This window comes from Mus caroli, chromosome 13, assembly GCF_900094665.2.
Source record: "Mus caroli chromosome 13, CAROLI_EIJ_v1.1, whole genome shotgun sequence".
Classification (NCBI taxonomy): domain Eukaryota; kingdom Metazoa; phylum Chordata; class Mammalia; order Rodentia; family Muridae; genus Mus; species Mus caroli.
Window position 1 is genome coordinate 29755536 of NC_034582.1, and position 17191 is coordinate 29772726.

At 42.7% G+C, this 17191-nt stretch overlaps 1 protein-coding gene across 2 annotated transcripts in view; it reads right to left on the bottom strand.

The window, feature by feature from the left end:
* Positions 1-17191, bottom strand: part of Slc22a23 (solute carrier family 22 member 23) — a 170505-nt gene that overhangs the window by 109220 nt on the left and 44094 nt on the right. For both annotated transcript variants that reach the window (XM_029468209.1, XM_021179965.2), the window contains exon 3: positions 14763-14917. In XM_029468209.1, coding sequence (XP_029324069.1) covers positions 14763-14917 — 155 coding nt within the window. The remainder of the gene's footprint in view (positions 1-14762; positions 14918-17191) is intronic.

Consider the following 17191-nt stretch of genomic DNA (forward strand, 5'->3'; position numbering starts at 1 on the left):
GGTTTAAGGACATTCCTACTCTCATGGAACTGGATCAGAGAGTCTTAGAGCCTCTTGGCACTCTCTGGCTCACATGTTTCTTCTGCACACACCTGCTTTCCATTCTGAATCTCTCATGAGGTGCTCACCAAAGACCATGTAGATGCCAACTCTGTACCCTTGGACTTGAAAACCATGAGCCTCAAATGAGCCTTTCTGTATAAATACCCAGTAGTTGCAGGTATTCTCTAGACCTAGAAGCTGCTTTCATCACTCAGACGATGCACCAATGCTTTTACTCCTTTGCAGTCTTTAGGCTTGAGTGTACCAACTGTCCATACTTCTGACTTTTGAGGAGACCTTTCAGAAGGTCCCTGTCTGCAGACTTGTAACCTTTCTTTTCATTCAACCCTTTGGAAGGAGCACTGGGAGTGATCCTCTGAGTCACTGGGAGACAGCCTGCTTCCCCATCTGCACTCTTTTTCTCCTGGAGCTTCACAGAGAGGTAGAAGCAGCAGCAATGGAAAGGAAAAGCCAACTGTACAAACATTCACTTCCATGTCACAAGGTGGAAAGGAAAATTGCCAAAAAGGAGATCTTGGAAAAATAGAGAACAATCACCCCCTGAAGAGAACATAAAATGACACCCCACAGTGACCCCACAAAGGAGATGGAAAATAAGAACCAACCATGAATGGGTCAGAGAATCCCACTGAGTTGGGGGTAAGAGTTACAAAGGAAAAAAGGGACTTGAAATGAGTGCAGTGGTGTCCCAGGGCTGCAGAGTGGACATGCTGGGCAGTGCGTTCTGTAATTCACTCAGACTTTCTTTCAAGGACAACATTTGTGTATCAGAGAGTAAGCTGAAACTCCCCTTAGCAACTCCAAGTTCATATCAAAGTTCTCCAATAATTTCTATGTGTGGTTGATAGGAACCATAATGCAATGGACTCAAGGAACTCATCAGAGAGCTGGAGAGATGGCCCAGTAGTTAAGAGCACTTATTGCTTGATTGCTCCTCCAGAGGACTTAGCTTAGATCTCCAGGTAACTCACAATGCCTCTGTGCACACCTATAAAATGTGCGTGCGCGCGCACACACACACACACATACACACACCCCTCTTACCAGATACATGTGAAGACTGAATAGAAAGTCCAAAAAAGACCAACTTGTTGGTGATGAAACTGCCAATAGTTTAGTGGTTTTGTTAACTGTCATTTATGGGGAACATGGACTAGGAATATTTCCTGTCCTGGAGATGAATTACTGGACTGAACTCATTGAGATGCACAAATGCCAACTGCTTCACAACAGCCCATGAAACAGCAAGGTTTATCTCCCTAACCACAGACTAGAGCACAGGATTTTTCTCCTTCAAAAAGCTGGTTGCAGCTTTCTATTCTCTGAAGAGCAAAGACCAAATGTCTTGTATCATTCACATTCCTTCAGAAGCTAGACTCCCTCCCTGGTACATCTGTACCTAGGTCTATGTCCTTATGGGTAATGAGGCCTGAGAATCATGGAACAATTGGAAGATAAAGGCGAGAAGGGAGTAGGTGGCAGCTGAGCCATGTGATAACTAGTGAGAAGGAAAGCAGGTTCCAAAATGGCTTGAGCTCACAGTTCTCCTGCCCACAAGCGTACCCTCCTAAACTCTGAGATGATAGATGTGCGCCACTGTGGTATGCTCTTGAACAAGAGTTCTGAAACTGTACTCTCATGTTAGTGAAAGTCTTAAGACTAGATTAACACAGGTGTGTTCAAGGGTCTCCATTTGCAATGCCAAAGCTCAATATCACACATTTCTGAAACAGTCAATTTGACATCCTGCATCAAAAAAACCAACCAACCAACCAACCAAAAACAAAGTAAGCAAACAAAAACAGAAGCAAAAACAAACAACAATTGAGGCCACTCAGATGTGCCATTTGGATTTATGGTGACTGAAATGTCACCATGACTACTGCATAACTGCAGGATTAGGGGTATGGGTAAAATTGCAGCAGAACAGAGACCCCACATGTACAGGATGGCACAGGCCTGAGGAATACCCCTGGGTCGAGAGGTCAGGTCAATGACTGAGACAAGTACTCTGTCCACTTACTTCCATTAAAGGGCATCTTTGTTAGCAGGAAGAATAACAGGAATGGGCAATAATAATGTCCCCAGGTTCAATTATGGCCATACATAGATGAAATGTATACTTAGTGAATCCTTTAAGTCACAAATATAACCACCTTCCTGAGATGGAGACATTGCAGGGACAGACTGAGATACACCCAGGAGTAGGAAACCATGATGCTGAAGAGTTCTGTGATGACAGAATCCTTAAGGTTGTTAATGCCATTTTGGATGGCACAGCAATGTGAAGGGGCACCACATGCCCTGCAGGATTCGAGTCTAAGTGCCAAAGTCAATGGAATAAGAAATAGAACCTGATATGAAGGTTTCTCTTGTTTAATCTCTCCAGGGTGGACAGGTGACTGTTTCAGAGAGGCCAGTAGAGACCACAGAATGTCCTGTATTTGACACTGTATGCTGTCAAATACTTCTGTTCTTATAGTTATTGCTAAGTTGTATGCACTATTGCAAATCCCTTGTGTCTATAGATATTTTCACAACATACTTGAAGACAACAGAGCTAATAGGTTCCACATAGCAGTTACAGACTGTCGGCAGGCAGTCTGGAGGCAGGGGGTTGAGTTCCAGCTCCTCTTCCTCACTGAATACCACCTTGTGTAAGTTATTTCCTTAAATCTCAGGCAATTTTTTTACAATGGAGGTAATGGTGCTCACTGGATGGCAACACAGGCAGCGTTCAGAAGTGCCTACACACAGTTCAAGTTCAGTAACACCAGCTTTCATTTGCTTGCATTAGGAGCACATTCAGTGAGGTCCAAGGCTGAGAGCATCGTTATCCTTATCTGTCGAAAAAATGTAAGCCAGCTATCTATACATATCAGGAGACATTCACCTGCAACTCACCAAAGGACCTGAACCTGGAAGATTCTCTAGGAGTAGCTGACCGTTAGCAAGCCACAATCACCAGGATATTCTCAATAGTCCTTCCTGCTTGCTCCTTCATTGAATCAGTACTCAGTGATCGTATTCATGGTGCTCCATGTTAGAGAGCATTACATGGAGTGTCCAGGCCAGGATTCACTATATGCCTGACTCTTCATGTCAGGGCTGTGGATTAGTCCTTCTAAAAATGTGTAAGGTGGAGTCATAATCAGACTCCAGACAAAATGAGGATGAACAGTGAGTCCAGCTAACACAGTACAAATGGCCAAGGGCAGAAGGCCGTGGCTCCTAGCAAGCACTTCCTGTGCAGAAAGGGTAGCTACATGCTTCCACTCTTACACAAAGATAGCAACCAGATTTACTAAAGAACCACTTCTCTTCGTCCTCTGGATGGCTTCCACCCCAAGAGCTCTTGCATCTTAAAGCCACAGCCTTCTTTCTATAAAGGGCAACACCAGCTGGACAAAATGGTGTCAGGGAAGACAGGGTCAAAAACCCCAAGTCACAGTAGGGCTTCCCACAATTCTCCCTCTGTTATGTAAAATAGACGTATCTGGAGCTGAGCTGGAGCTAAAGGGGCCTTAGTTCACCCGTGCCCAACAAGGGCGATCTGCCTTTGGTTGGGAGGGAGTTCTGAGCCCTTTCCCAGAACCAACACAAAGCAAATACCAAGAATGACAGGATTTCAAAAGGCCCAGGTTAGAGGAGCCCGGCACTGTTGGTCTCTTGAACAACAGCACCAGAGTGAGCTTTCTGTGGTCACAAAAGCACCCTTTGCTATGGGAATCATCAAAGGTTCCGGCAGAGAGGAAATGAAAACACAGCGCCAAGTGCAGAGCGCCCGATTTTCCCCTCCTTGTGTTCCATGAAGGCAGTTCAAAGGCCCTGCCTGCCTGCGCTGCTGTGCTGTTCACTCCATCACACTGAGGCAGAATAAAAAGGGAATTTATGCGGACGCATGTGGGAAGGGGAAGGAACCCCTCTTCTCAAAATCTGACTAAAACTTTTTTTCCAGTTTAGAACTCCAGTCAAATTAACAGCATGTGTTGCAAAGGCTGCTGAAATAGTTAATATTCCCTTCACATAAAGATAATAAAAATTAAAGTAATGATGAACAAAGCTTAAGGCCTAAATGTATACGACCTTGGGTACAGCTTCATTCCTTTCCCCATAACCAGTCTAAGAACTGCAAAGCTCTTTACAATGAGCTCATCCTATCTTCCTGCATCCCTGCCTATGGGCTAGACTCTTACCTAACCAGCTGGAATCCTGTTTTGCCCAGCACCCCCAGGAACCCAGTGATAAGATAGTAACTTCAAACCCAACCAAGATCTTAAATCTGACTATTGATAAAACAATGCACTGGAGCTCTGAGGGAAGTGTATCCCCAAACTCTCAGATATGCCTCTCTTTCTTCTGAGTGCCTCTCTTTCTCTTATGCTGGTTCTTAAGCCTCTGTAAAAATACCTAAGCATGAGTTCTTAACAGCTTTTCCCTAAAGCAGGACTTTGAATTTACAAACAAAACAAGCTTGGTGCTGCTTAAGTAAAACTGCTTTCAGCAGCTCTTCCTGAACTGGGAGCGATACTCTCACACCGGCCACTTTACAGAGAGCATCCACTGTCATCCCTCCTAGTAAGTCAGACAACCCGTTAGGTCAAAGCATAATGAATGGTTGTCTTAAAAATAAGGCACATATTTTGTAAGTTAATATTTTAAAAATATAGAAAAGGAAGCGAGCCATGGTGAATGCCTGTAATCCCAGCACTGCACTGTTGAGGGGCGAGGATGCTATAAACAAAAGCCCATTCCAAGCTACAGAGGTAGACCCTGTCGCTGAAATTATATAACACAGACAGACAGACAGACACACACACACACACTTACACATTCAACGTGCTGGTGGAGGTTTCAGGGAAGTGAGGACTAGAGCTCAGTGGTAAAGCACTGGTTTGATACAATTAAAGCCCTGGGTCCACACCCCACCCCACCCCATCCCCAATCCCCAGTATCACAAATAAAATAAAATAAAATAAAATAAAAATATGGAGGAAATGGATGACTGGAATATTTACAACACTAAGGATCAATAATTTAGGGAATGAAGTAGAGCTGCTTTGAATATATGGAAGCTTAAAAGTAGATACTTCTGTTTTCTTCTGTACTTTTATAAGTTGGTTCATGATTAGTGATATTATGCTGGCCCAGGAGAATGTTTCTAGATTTTAAAGTGTTAGAACTCTTACCTCTTACACACACACACACATACACACACACACACACACACACACACACACACACAACTTGGGGGGCTAAAGGGGGCAATTACAAAGCAAATTCTCTCTCTCTCTCTCTCTCTCTCTCTCTCTTTCTCTCTCTCTCTCTCTCTCTCTGCACACCTCATTGAGCCAGCTTTGCATTGCTAAGCTGGGGACTCCCCTTAGCCCAGTCTCTTTCCTCACCTAGAGTCCCATGCCTGCTGTGAGCCAAAGAAGCCCTCACCCACAGATCCTGGGAGAGGAGGAGCGGCTGGTTGTCTCCATGGAGGAATCCTGCCTTCAGCAGAATGGTGAGTGTCACACTCTGTCTTGTCACCAGGAGCACACACACTAGCTAAGGACAAACACATCTTGATGATTGCCTTCACCCTCTCCACCATCTGCATGAGTTCTCAGAGGTGAGAAAACTGACTCATTCAAGACAACTAGAGAGCAGTAGGCTTGGGTTAGGGACAAAATGCTGGCTAGATTCAGCTCTTTGTGAGCTGCTTCCAAGGAGTCATGCATGTGTGTGCATACTTGGGTGCACATAGGAGAGAAGCAGGTAATGAGCATGGTGATTTGTCATACATTGCCTTTGAGTGTGGACAACACAACATCAACGAAGAATACAACTGCACCTGGGCTATGTGTCTAGATGTCTAGGAAGCACATAAGAATGTGCTTTAGGGACTTGAAGGAAAAGTCATTATTGACATACCTTATAAACCAGTATTCTTCTACCCAATAATAACAAACAACGGTTAATATAAAAAAATATCCTTCTGTACAAAGGTGTGGATGAGTCACATTAAATATAAATTATGACTCTTAAGAATGGTTGAAATGGTAAAACTTTTGCTATTATATATATATATATATATATATATATATATATACACATACACATATATATATATATGTTTTACAACAGTTGAAAATTATTGTAAGTTACTTAGCAAGACATACAACACAAGAACAAGATAATATTCTGAGGCTGACACGAATTAAAACCTATGCTTAAAGTATTTCATATTAATCACTAAACTGAATTAAAGCTGCCTTTGCCACAGTTACCTCTGACATACTAGGCATTTATTGCTTCACCCAAAGGACACTGTTCCATGTCTTGCATCATTGGAAAACATGTTGCCCCTTCCTTGCCTCCCTGTTTACCAGCTTATCTGACTCACCAGTAGCTAGTGAAGGCATTCCTTCCTGGCTTGCTCAACCAGTTCTTCACCTGCACCCATGACTCTCCCACACTCTGGTCCCTAGGTGATCTCAGCTATGTCCACAGCCTTCAGCTCCTACTTTATGCGAGGACCCACATTCCTGTTGCTGAGACTCTGAATTGTGAAGCACTTACTAAAACAAACCTGGAAGATGCTCTTAGGGGACCACCTTCCTAAAACACAAGCCATCATCTTCTCTTCTCACACTCCAAAAGAGAAAGAGTGGTCAGTAGCTCCAAACTCAGTAGGACTTGGAATCAAATTTTGAATCTCTCACACTTTGTGGGAAAACACATATGCATGTATGCATACCCATGCACACATCTATCCAGGTACAAGCAGTTATGTGTTCATCTTTCTGTGTTCTTCTCAGACGTCAGTATTTTTATTTGGCTGTGGATTCCACCTTGCCCAAGGCCCTGACCTTGATTTACCTCATCTTCCTTACACAGATACTATAGCAGGCTCCCAGTTCCTAGCATGGCCTGCTTACATCTGCAACCTGATTGATTCCTCTAAATCAAACATCTAAAGGGTTTCCTCTCTTGCTTGGGCTCCTTCATTGACTTGCTACTATCCTAAGTTCATGGAGGACAGAATTTTTGTGTGGTGCCTCAGCCTATTTCTCAGGTTTTGCTAGTCATGATCCAGACTCCAGACAGGTTCTAATGACCTTCGGTACCCAAAACACAGTAGGCTCCAGCCAAACTCTAATAATCCACAGTATCCAGAAGGCACCAGGCTCCTCTGGTCTTTAAGAACCTTCATCAGATAATGAACACGAAAGACAAAGCTCACGAGTTTCTTTCTGGTGCTAATGCTCTGAGTGCAATCAGAATTCCTGATCTTCCCTTCTTAAACTCTGAGTGTCCTGGGAGTCAGGAAATTGTGTGCCTATACAACCTCAGAGCCTGATGGTGCCTAGGGTTTAATATATACCCAAATTGACAAGTTACTATTTCCCTGGCCCTCAAATGTTTAACAAGGAAGGAATAAAGGAAGAAGTAGCTTTTACGTGAGTTGCCAAAAAAATAATTATTTGAAATAGAACAAATCTGACATGGCACAGTGATTTGAATAAGAGTCATTGACAGAGCAGTTCTATGGCACTATATAATTTAAAGTGTATGTCTCTCTTCTCAGGCAAACGAATGATTTCATTTCATTAACAGTTAAACTTGGCAAACCAGGTATGGTCTCACTTTCCCCGTATATGTTTGAACGTTTTCAAGAAGCCTGGAACTCTTTATTTGTTTTCAAAGGGATTGATTTATTCCATTATTTTACTTTCATTCTAGGGCGGGGGTTAGAGGGTGTTGTTTGAGAGTTTGTCCCACATTACTTTCTTATAATCCCAAACTCTTTCTAGGAATTTCAGCCTCATCTCTGTGTCCTGCCTTGTCTTGTCCTGCCCTGCCCTGTCCAGTCCTGTCCTGTCCTGTCTTTGCAGGTGAGAACAGAGAATCCTGGAGGGTATAACAGGATCCCAAGATTTTCTTAAACCAGTAAATGTCCAGTGAGGAAGGAAAATGCAGACGGGGCAGGTGAGGCCAGGCTGTTGACAGGAAAGCAAGGGCTTAGACCACAGAAAAGACAAACTGTTAACCATTAATCCCACCCAGTCACTTCACCTCTTCTCAGCTGGCCTTTGTAGCCACTCCATGTGACCTCCACCTCCGCAGGATGGAATTCCACCAATGCTAGTGGTTGAGTTTAGGATTCTAAGGTTGTGAAATACTCAAACTGGAAAGGTTTTTCTGTGTTTTTGTTGTTCCTACCCCCCCCCCCACACACACACCATTTATTTCAGGAATGGGCCTATGCTTTGAACACATTAGAAAATTCACCCTCTAATTTCAGAGGAAGAGACCAGAAGCTGACAGAATTTAAGTCATCTACTGTGGTCACAGTCATCTGAGGGACTCAAGCCACAGCTCAAATCTATCGATTTCTAGATCAATCTATGGATTCTTCTGCTGTAAAGACAGTTTTGTTTCAAAGTAGAGAGGCAGCATTAGAATTCCAGCATGACAAAACTTGGCCAATAAGGAACCATACAATTTAATAAGGCTTTTTACTCTGCAAAGTTATAATTTCAACATGCCAAAGGCTCAAAATATTTGCTGGCTTTGCTTTCCTCCTCTGATTCTGAGATGTATCGATCCTTACCAAATTGAAAGGCCCCTAATAACCAAGCACTTTAACCTATCTATACATTTAGGCAGTCATTGCATGTTTTTGTCTCCTACCTTCTAAGATGAGGCATATGGTTCTCGGGGAGGCCTCGTGTTGCTTTCTTAGCATGCATAAGACACAGCACATCTGTCCATGCTTTACAGGCCTTTAAAAGTACTTTTTGTTCGAAGAACTGATATAGTTTAAGAAAAAGCAGTCATGGGTATCAAAGCACAGCTCCCTATTGGAGAGTTCACTGTCCACCTGCTCTGTCCTACAGCATCCTGCCCACACAGGGACTTCATTACCAGCCACATCTATTACTATTCGCCACTGCATTGTGACATAAGGAACTCCGATGCTCAGAAACAGGTCAGAAAAAAAGATTTAGAGGCAAATGCTCCAGTTTGATCTTTTAATTTTTTGAGATAGGTTCTCATTTTATAGTCCAGGCAGTTCAGGTTAGCCTTGAACTTTTGACGACCATTCTATTTCAAGCTCCCAAGTACTAGGAATACAGGCAGTACCCATCATACCTGTCTCCATCCCTCTTCTTCTTCCTCCTCCTCTCTTCCTTCTTTTGCTGATGTATTTATTGCTTTGCTTTTCACACTTTGGCTGCAGGATGACTGATAGCCTTCAATCTGTGGATTCTCTAATGATGCCAAGTTGAGCCAGAGGAAAATAATTAAAATGTGTGTGTGTGTGTGTGTGTGTGTAGCATGTGTTCAGATCCGTGTGCCTATATGCATGTACAAAGCACAGGAAAAAGCTGGGTGTCTTGCTCTTTCATTCATTACCTCTTCCCTTAACACAGTCTCTCACTGAACCCATACTATGCTGCTGGCCGGCAAGTCTCAGAGATCCTCCTGTCTCCATTCCTCTATGGTGCTGAGGTTACAACAACCATGCCCAACTTTTGAAAGATTCTTTTTTGTATGTATGAGTATTTGACTCTCTCTCTCTCTCTCTCTCTCTCTCTCTCTCTCTCTCTCTGTGTGTGTGTGTGTGTGTGTGTGTGTGTATGTGTGCACCACATGTGTATCCAGTGCCTGTAGAGGCTGGAAAGCAATTTTGGATCTGGATCTGTTGAGAGTGGATTTTCATACAGTTGTGAGATGCCATGTGGGTGCTGGAAACCAGATCCCAGCAAGAGCTATAAGTTCTCTTAAGCTCTGAGCCCATCCTCCAAACTCTTTATATGCGTGTTAGGGATTTGAAAACAGGTCCTCATGCTTATACAAGCTTTCTCACTCAAGGGGGGAAAAGTCCAGTTAAAATAAAATGGTTTGTCAAAGCCCTGTGGTAAACTCTGACACAGATCCTTGGTGGAAAAAATGCCCTGTCAGTAGAGCTGGCTCACACAGAACCAGGTTTACAGCCCAGAAGAATGTGCTACAGAAAGACTCAGGCATTAGAGATGGATGTGGACAGGGCAGAAAAAAAGAGACCCATATTCTCATCTTGCCAACCAGAGGCAAGGCAAATGTTTGCACTCTTAAGCACAGTCAACTGCTTGTCCAACGGGTGATCTCCATTCTCTTCATTCCATAGCTCAACAAACTCCATTCTCTTCATTCCACATGTCTCCTGCTCACCACTTCGAGCCATTTGGTGCAATCATTCAAGTAAAAACCAAGAAGAGAACAAAGCAGTGTAGTGACGAGACCTAGCAATCCTGCTGACTGAAATAATCCCCTACGTTTTCAGCAACATAGACAACTACAGAAACTAAATAAGTATAAAGATAGACAGTATAGTAAGAGTACATGTATCATCCTGCCCCTATGGATTAGAATCTATTCAATGTTTCCTTGAGAGTTTAAACTCATTAGTGTCATGTCAGGGGAAAACCCACAGCCCTCCACCTAGAGCAAACCTTAGATTTTTTTTTTTCTACTCTATTTAGCAATTGAGTCAAGACTTGGAGTCTAATTTTGCAATGTCATCAGTAACTTTAGGCACTTTATAATTTCTTATCACTCTTTGTATATATAAAATGCATCTAGTCATTTGGGCTCTTTAGGATTAAAGAGGGTTATTATAATGAGAACCTCCATGAGAGAATTTCTGAAGAAAGTTATTCATTGTTAGTTAGAAAAAAAAAGTTACATAGTTACATTTACATGTCTATTTTCAGACAAGATCTCTGCTAGCAAAAGGTAACATCCATTGTTACAAACCAAAAAAGCAGAAGTATGGGAGGGGAAAGATAATGAGAGTAAAGAGGTTTGGGGATGTTATGACCAGAGAAACTAAAAAAAGTACCTATGATAATATGATTAAATGGTACATCCTGAAAACATACATACAAGTAACATTATACAGACTGGGCACATTATATGAGAAATATATATGTAAATCCACATACACACATATTTGAAAAAAAGCAAGGGAAGGATCTAAAGGTTTGGAGGGAGGAGAAAAAAGGGAAAGGAGGAGGGAAGGGGAGAAATAAGAGACATTTTAAACACACACACACACACAAAAATAAACAGGGGAAAGTGCTTTTAAAAAAGGACCAGATATGTAGCTCTGTAGTAGCACGTTTTGCTAGAAGATGCAGGGCCCTGGATTCTGTCTCTAGCACTGCAAAAGCAAGCAAGCAAGCAAGCAAAAACACAAAACAACACAACCCTACCATAGCCAACATGAAATCAACTAAAAAAAACAAAACAAGGCAGTAATCTTGGCTTTTTTTTTAAACTTTTGCTTTGTTTGTTTTCTTTTGTTGTTGTTTTTAAAGAGACATGCCCCATTATGCTGTTTAGATTGGCCTTAAACCCCTAGTCTCAAGCTAGTCTCCTACTTCAGCTTCCTGAGGAGCTGGGATGAGCAGTGAATGCCACAGTATACAGAGGCTTGCTTGAAAGACAGACACATCTTAAGTAGCACGGGATCACCTGGCCTGGGACATTATGGTCTTAGCTGAGAATGAGAGTCATACCGCAATCAGTTGAATCTGCTTATGTAACCATCTCTTTAGTCCTTGATGAGATGGCATGACTTTCATAGAGAGACAGGAGACATGATTTGCACTTCTTGTCTGCGTCTCTTACAACTAAATCTAGTGTTCCACCATGTGTGAGTGGGCTTGTGTGAATGCAAACAGTATCACATTCATAGGTTAAAAAAGGAAAAGCTGCCCTCCAATATAGCCCATGTGTTTCACCTCACAGTGGTCTCAGCGGTAGGGACAGCCACCACTCCTGTGGTTGGGCTCAGACCTGACCTTTTCTTTAGAGAGCACACGCTCAGCTGCTGTTCAAGGACTTCAAGAAGTTGCCAGTAATCTCTATTTTATGTCTTAATTACACAACCACTCATCCTGTTGGCAACTTGAAGAAAGCAAAAGTATGAAGGGTAGAACATTTAACCACAGCATACCTTAGAACAAAATCCAAAGCAGAAAAAACAGAAACCTAAGGCGGCCTTGCAAATAAAGCAGAAAATATCCACAAGTCAGCAGCATTTCTGCTGTTGGTTGTGTTTTTTTTTTTTTTTTTTTTTCAAGAAAGGGTTTCTCTGTGTAGCCCTGGCTGTCCTGGAAGTCACTCTGTAGACCAGGCTGGCCTCAAACTCAGAAATCCGCCTGCCTCTGCCTCCCAAGTGCTGGTATTAAAGGCGTGCGCCACTACTGCCTGAGCAGCGGCATTTCTTGAAACAAGCAGCTTATCCTCCTGGCCAGCTACATGAGAAACCAAAATGGCAAAAAAATGTTATTTTGCCAGTTCTGTTCCCAAGCACCTGTAAGATTAAAAGCAGAATAAAGCCCAAGTCTGTTTTGACAAAGGCCCAGCATTCCCAGCAGAGGCTTAAAGCGATATAAAAAGCTGCTAGATGACAGAGGAGACAATTTGGGGACCATTAACAATGTTACTTGCAAGGAATTAATGTCCAGAAGTGTTATAGTTGTCTTTGGAGCTAAGAACTCCTTTACTCCATTGCCCAGCTTATCAATAACCAACTTATCAATAAGCTAAACTAACAGGATATACCCATGTGCATATAACACTTGTGTATTAAGAAGCTAGCAAGTAAACATGCTAATTGGAAATCCACAACCTCCTGCTCTGTTGACTGACAGTATCTCACTATGTCCTGTCACCAGCTCTGTATTAATAGACAGCTCTCAAGACGGCCCAGGGATTTGGAGAACTGGGCCACCCCAGCCCCTTTACCCATGCCCATCCCAGCCTCATCTACCAATTATGATTTTGGTTCCTTGTTTTCTATTTTCTGTTTTCAGGGGTGGCTTGTCAATCATCTCTTAACAAAGGCCACCTCGTTTTCATCACTTACACAGGTTCTCAGGCATTGTTCACATCCTTTTGCTTCATTTTAGTTGTGCTATCTGGAATAACCTTAGCTCACGTGAGAGGTCACTGTGAGACACATGTATGTTTTCATGGCAATCGCATGTGTCATAACGTTTGGATGTTATTCTCAACTTTAAAAAGCATGACTCATTTTTTTTGTTTTTTGTTTTTTTGTTTTAAAGAGATTGATTTAATTATTTATTTGTATGTATGTGACCATCTCTGTGTATGCAGAAAGCCATGGAGAGCAGAAGAGGGTGTTAGATGCCCTGGAGCTAGAGCTGCAGGTACCCGTCGGCTGCCCAACATGGGTGCTGGAAAACATATCCCAGGCCTTGAAAGAGCAGTAAAAGCTATTAACCTCAGGGCCATCTCTCCAGCCACAAACACAATTGTTTTAAATAGCTTATTCTACTTCAGAAAAAAAAATAGCAGGCTGTTTACTCAAATATATACACTAAGATAGTTACTGAAGTCAGAAAATGGTACAAAGAGGAAATTAAACTAAGGGCATTAAGATGAAAAGAAAGAGAACAAGACTTGAAGCTTTTGTTGACACAGTGACTTCCATTAGCACTGGGAAGATTCTGGACTACTGGACCAATATGGTCCACAGTCTGCTTCAGTGATTTAGTGAATAAAGTTGTATGTTAGCACGGTTACAGATATTCATTTATTTACATGAATGTGTATGTACGTGTATGGTGACTTTCATGTTACAGTAGCAGAGTTAAGTAGCTACAACAGAGACCCCATGTCCCAAACTACCTAAAATTTTTACTATCTGACTCTTTTCAGAAGAATGTACAAATAGCCTGGTTTTATAATTTTCTACCTAGGACATAAAAGCAAATCCATTTACAGTGGGACAGAAATTTAGGTTATCTAAAGAAGTCTTTAACATGCAAATTGAAGAGAACTGGAACTATTTAAATTTTATTACTGTAGGAATGACTACCTAATCTAGACCTAACTCCTCCCTGTTATCAAAGACCAGGAAAGCCAGAACTTTATCTGCCCAGTGAGCCAACAGGTCTTTCCACAGGCAGTGGTGCGGGTGGGGTGGGAAGCACAAAACTCGCAACTAAAGCATTTACAGATCGATTCTCCTGCTGTGCAGGTGGGTGTGTGGTTGTCTTCTAGAGAAAAGAAAAAAAGTACGAGCCATCCATATTTGACAGCGCAGATCACACAGGAAAGAAATATGGCAGTTCCACTGAATGCTTCCTCTGTGCTGTTCCAAAAGAATGAATGCTAGCAAGCCTTGCCACCTAATGTTCTAGTACTAAGGCTGACGAATTCAATGTAACGCACCATGGTCATGCCCAAAAGAAGGTTAAAAATGTGCATTTTGTATGGTCTTAAAGTAGAAGAAAAGATCTCAAGGAGTCCAGGATATGCCTGATAATTCTTCAAGATGCCCTGCTGGATCCTGGACTGGGAAACTCAATAGTATATTATGAACTGCACTGAATGCCAAGACAGAAATTTCTAGAGAAATCAGCAGCCCCCATGCCTTCCTGAGCTGATCCATCCTGAGCTGATCCCCAAATCTCCAAACCATTACGCAAACTTCCATTCTCCTTGATGCTGGGCACTGAGCCCAAGCTGGAAGTTTCTCTGTAATCACAAAGGCATCAAGAGTGTGTGTTTCCCAAGTGCTACCACCCCCAAAACTAGCATGTACAGTTCCTGCCCAGAACCTCTCAGGCAGCAATAGATACTTGGGCTGATCTTCACAGGGACTGGTCATGGTGGTTCCTACTTACGTAATGCATACAAGGTGAGGATGATTCCAGCCAGGCAAAATCCTTCAAAGAACCTGAGTGTGCTGAACATTGTCACATTCACTGACAGTGCCACAGTCAGTCCAAAGATGAGGATGAAGATGGTGGAAAACAGCAGCACAGGCCGTCGGCCAACCCTGCATTCGAAGAGGGGAGAAATCAGGCATTAACGTTAAACAGGAGGGCAATGGTAAGCGCTGAGACCCAGCCTCCAGTGAGCACTCTGTACATACTGAAGGAGTATGGGCTAAGTGTCTTCATACTACTTATACCCATGTCATTAGATCATGCCTTATTCCCTTAGGATAGATGCCTCTTGTGGGACATTAAGCCCACATCCTCGTCTGGAACTTAGAGCAGAGCTCAAACAGCTACTAGGAGAGAATTATGATATGGTCCTGATTGCTGTTACTGAGTCCGTCTCTGTGTATAAACAGGGATACCTCAACGCAAGAGAATAAAATCAATAATAACTCCCCAAACACAAACCTTGACACACCCAATATAAAATGGCTTGAGAAAGTGCCAACCTTTGGAACTGGCCCAAAAGTAAACATAGACATGGAGGGAGGCATATTCTCTGGTTGTTACCTTAGGGAGGAATCTTGTTTCACCAGCAGCCTATGGGTCCAAGGTTGGGCCAGCTGCAATTTGCTTCAGCTACATGACAGCGTGTAATTCTAAAGGGACCACAGGGATCACACGCTAAGCCTAGACACTTTGAACTGTAAATAAACCCTCGAGTGTCTCACTGTAGACCCTGCAGGAAAGGGTAGTGGTATACTGAGCTCACAATCCACACACAGAGCTGACTGGTGCATGATCAGTGGCCACTAGGGGACAATGTACTTGGGGGCAGTCAGAGGGCAGATGGGGTAGTCCTTGGAAATTGAAAAGTCACGAGGAGTTCCTTAGTCCCCATCTAACCATCCACTTTCTCTACTTATTACGGGCAAAAAACTATGGTGAACTGCAGCAAACAAATTAATATTTAACACATCTGGCGTGGGCTAAAGGATAGTTCATGGAGAGGTTGGGGGAAGAGGGAAGCAAGGAAACGCTGGCCTGGTGTCACATAGCTAAATGGCTTTAGTTGTCCGAGACTTTTATGACAAGGCATTGACATACAGTAAACCAGGGAGGGGACGGGGCAAAGAAACAGAGGCATGGTCGCTGCCCAGGGCTGGGTGAGAATAGAGTGTTTATGAGAACATTTCCCAGACTCTACAAGGAATATGGAAGTGATTTAAACTCAGGGTGGTCAGAGGACTTAAATCTGTAAACACATTCAAAATCATTGAGTTGTGCTCATTAAAGAGCAGGCTTGTGTGTGTGTGTGTGTAAATGATCTCCCACTTAAAGCTCATTTTTATGATAAAGTAATGCAAGACCTTGCTCTGCCTCATCTCCTATAATTTACATTTATGTAACATATAATATAAAATAAAACACATGTAAAAATATATAACAGTAACATATAATAGTTTTAAATATAAAATGTGAATACATAAAATATAACATTGAAACTATGATATAAATATAAAGTAACATATTTTAAGAAAACACGGGGGCAGGCACACCAGGCCAGCCTGAAACCCCAAGCTAAGCAATGTGGTTTTCAGCCTCCTCCTGCACTTCTTGCTGCTGTTTGATATGGTCTTTCTGTGCAGCCCAGTCTGGCTAACCTAGAACTCTCTGTGTAGCCCAGGTTGGCCTCCAACCTCCCCAAGCCTTCTGATCACTACCAGCCCACTTCTTCCTGATTTTCAAACATGCTTTCTCCTGCTCTGATTTTGTCTTAGGAAAGATGTTTGATTTCTCTTTTTGTTTTGGTTTTAAATTTTGTTAAACGAACCAACAAACAAAACAAAACATTCTGAGCACATCCCTCCCTGATCTCCTAAACCAGTAAATCATTACACCTGTCAATCAATGGCGGCTGAGGGACACTCATGATCTCTGAAGTCAGAATACCTTGGTTCTGCCCCCAGGTTCCTATCACATCATTTGTGAGCTATATGATCTTGGGAAAGCCCATGCTTTCTCCACTGGGCCCACTTGTGTCTGTGCGGTTTGTGTCAAGTGAGGGAATGTGCCAGCCACTCAGTGATCATTCACTACAAGTGAATTACAAGCCTCATGCGAGCTGGTTCCCCAGAGTGGGGTCAGAGGTGGGTGACAGCTGAAGCCTTTATCTTTTAGGACCTTCAAAGATGTCTCTATCTGAATTGAATTCTCAAAATCTATCTGCTTTTGCTGTTTGTTTAGCTTTCTGGGCAAGAGGGACTTTGGAAATGGGATCACTTCAAATGAGCTGATTTTCCAAGAAGGGCAGCAGGAAAGAACTCGATTTCACTGGTTCTGGAGATGGAGGAACCCAGAGTACAGGTGGCTACTAGGGGCTAGAAAAG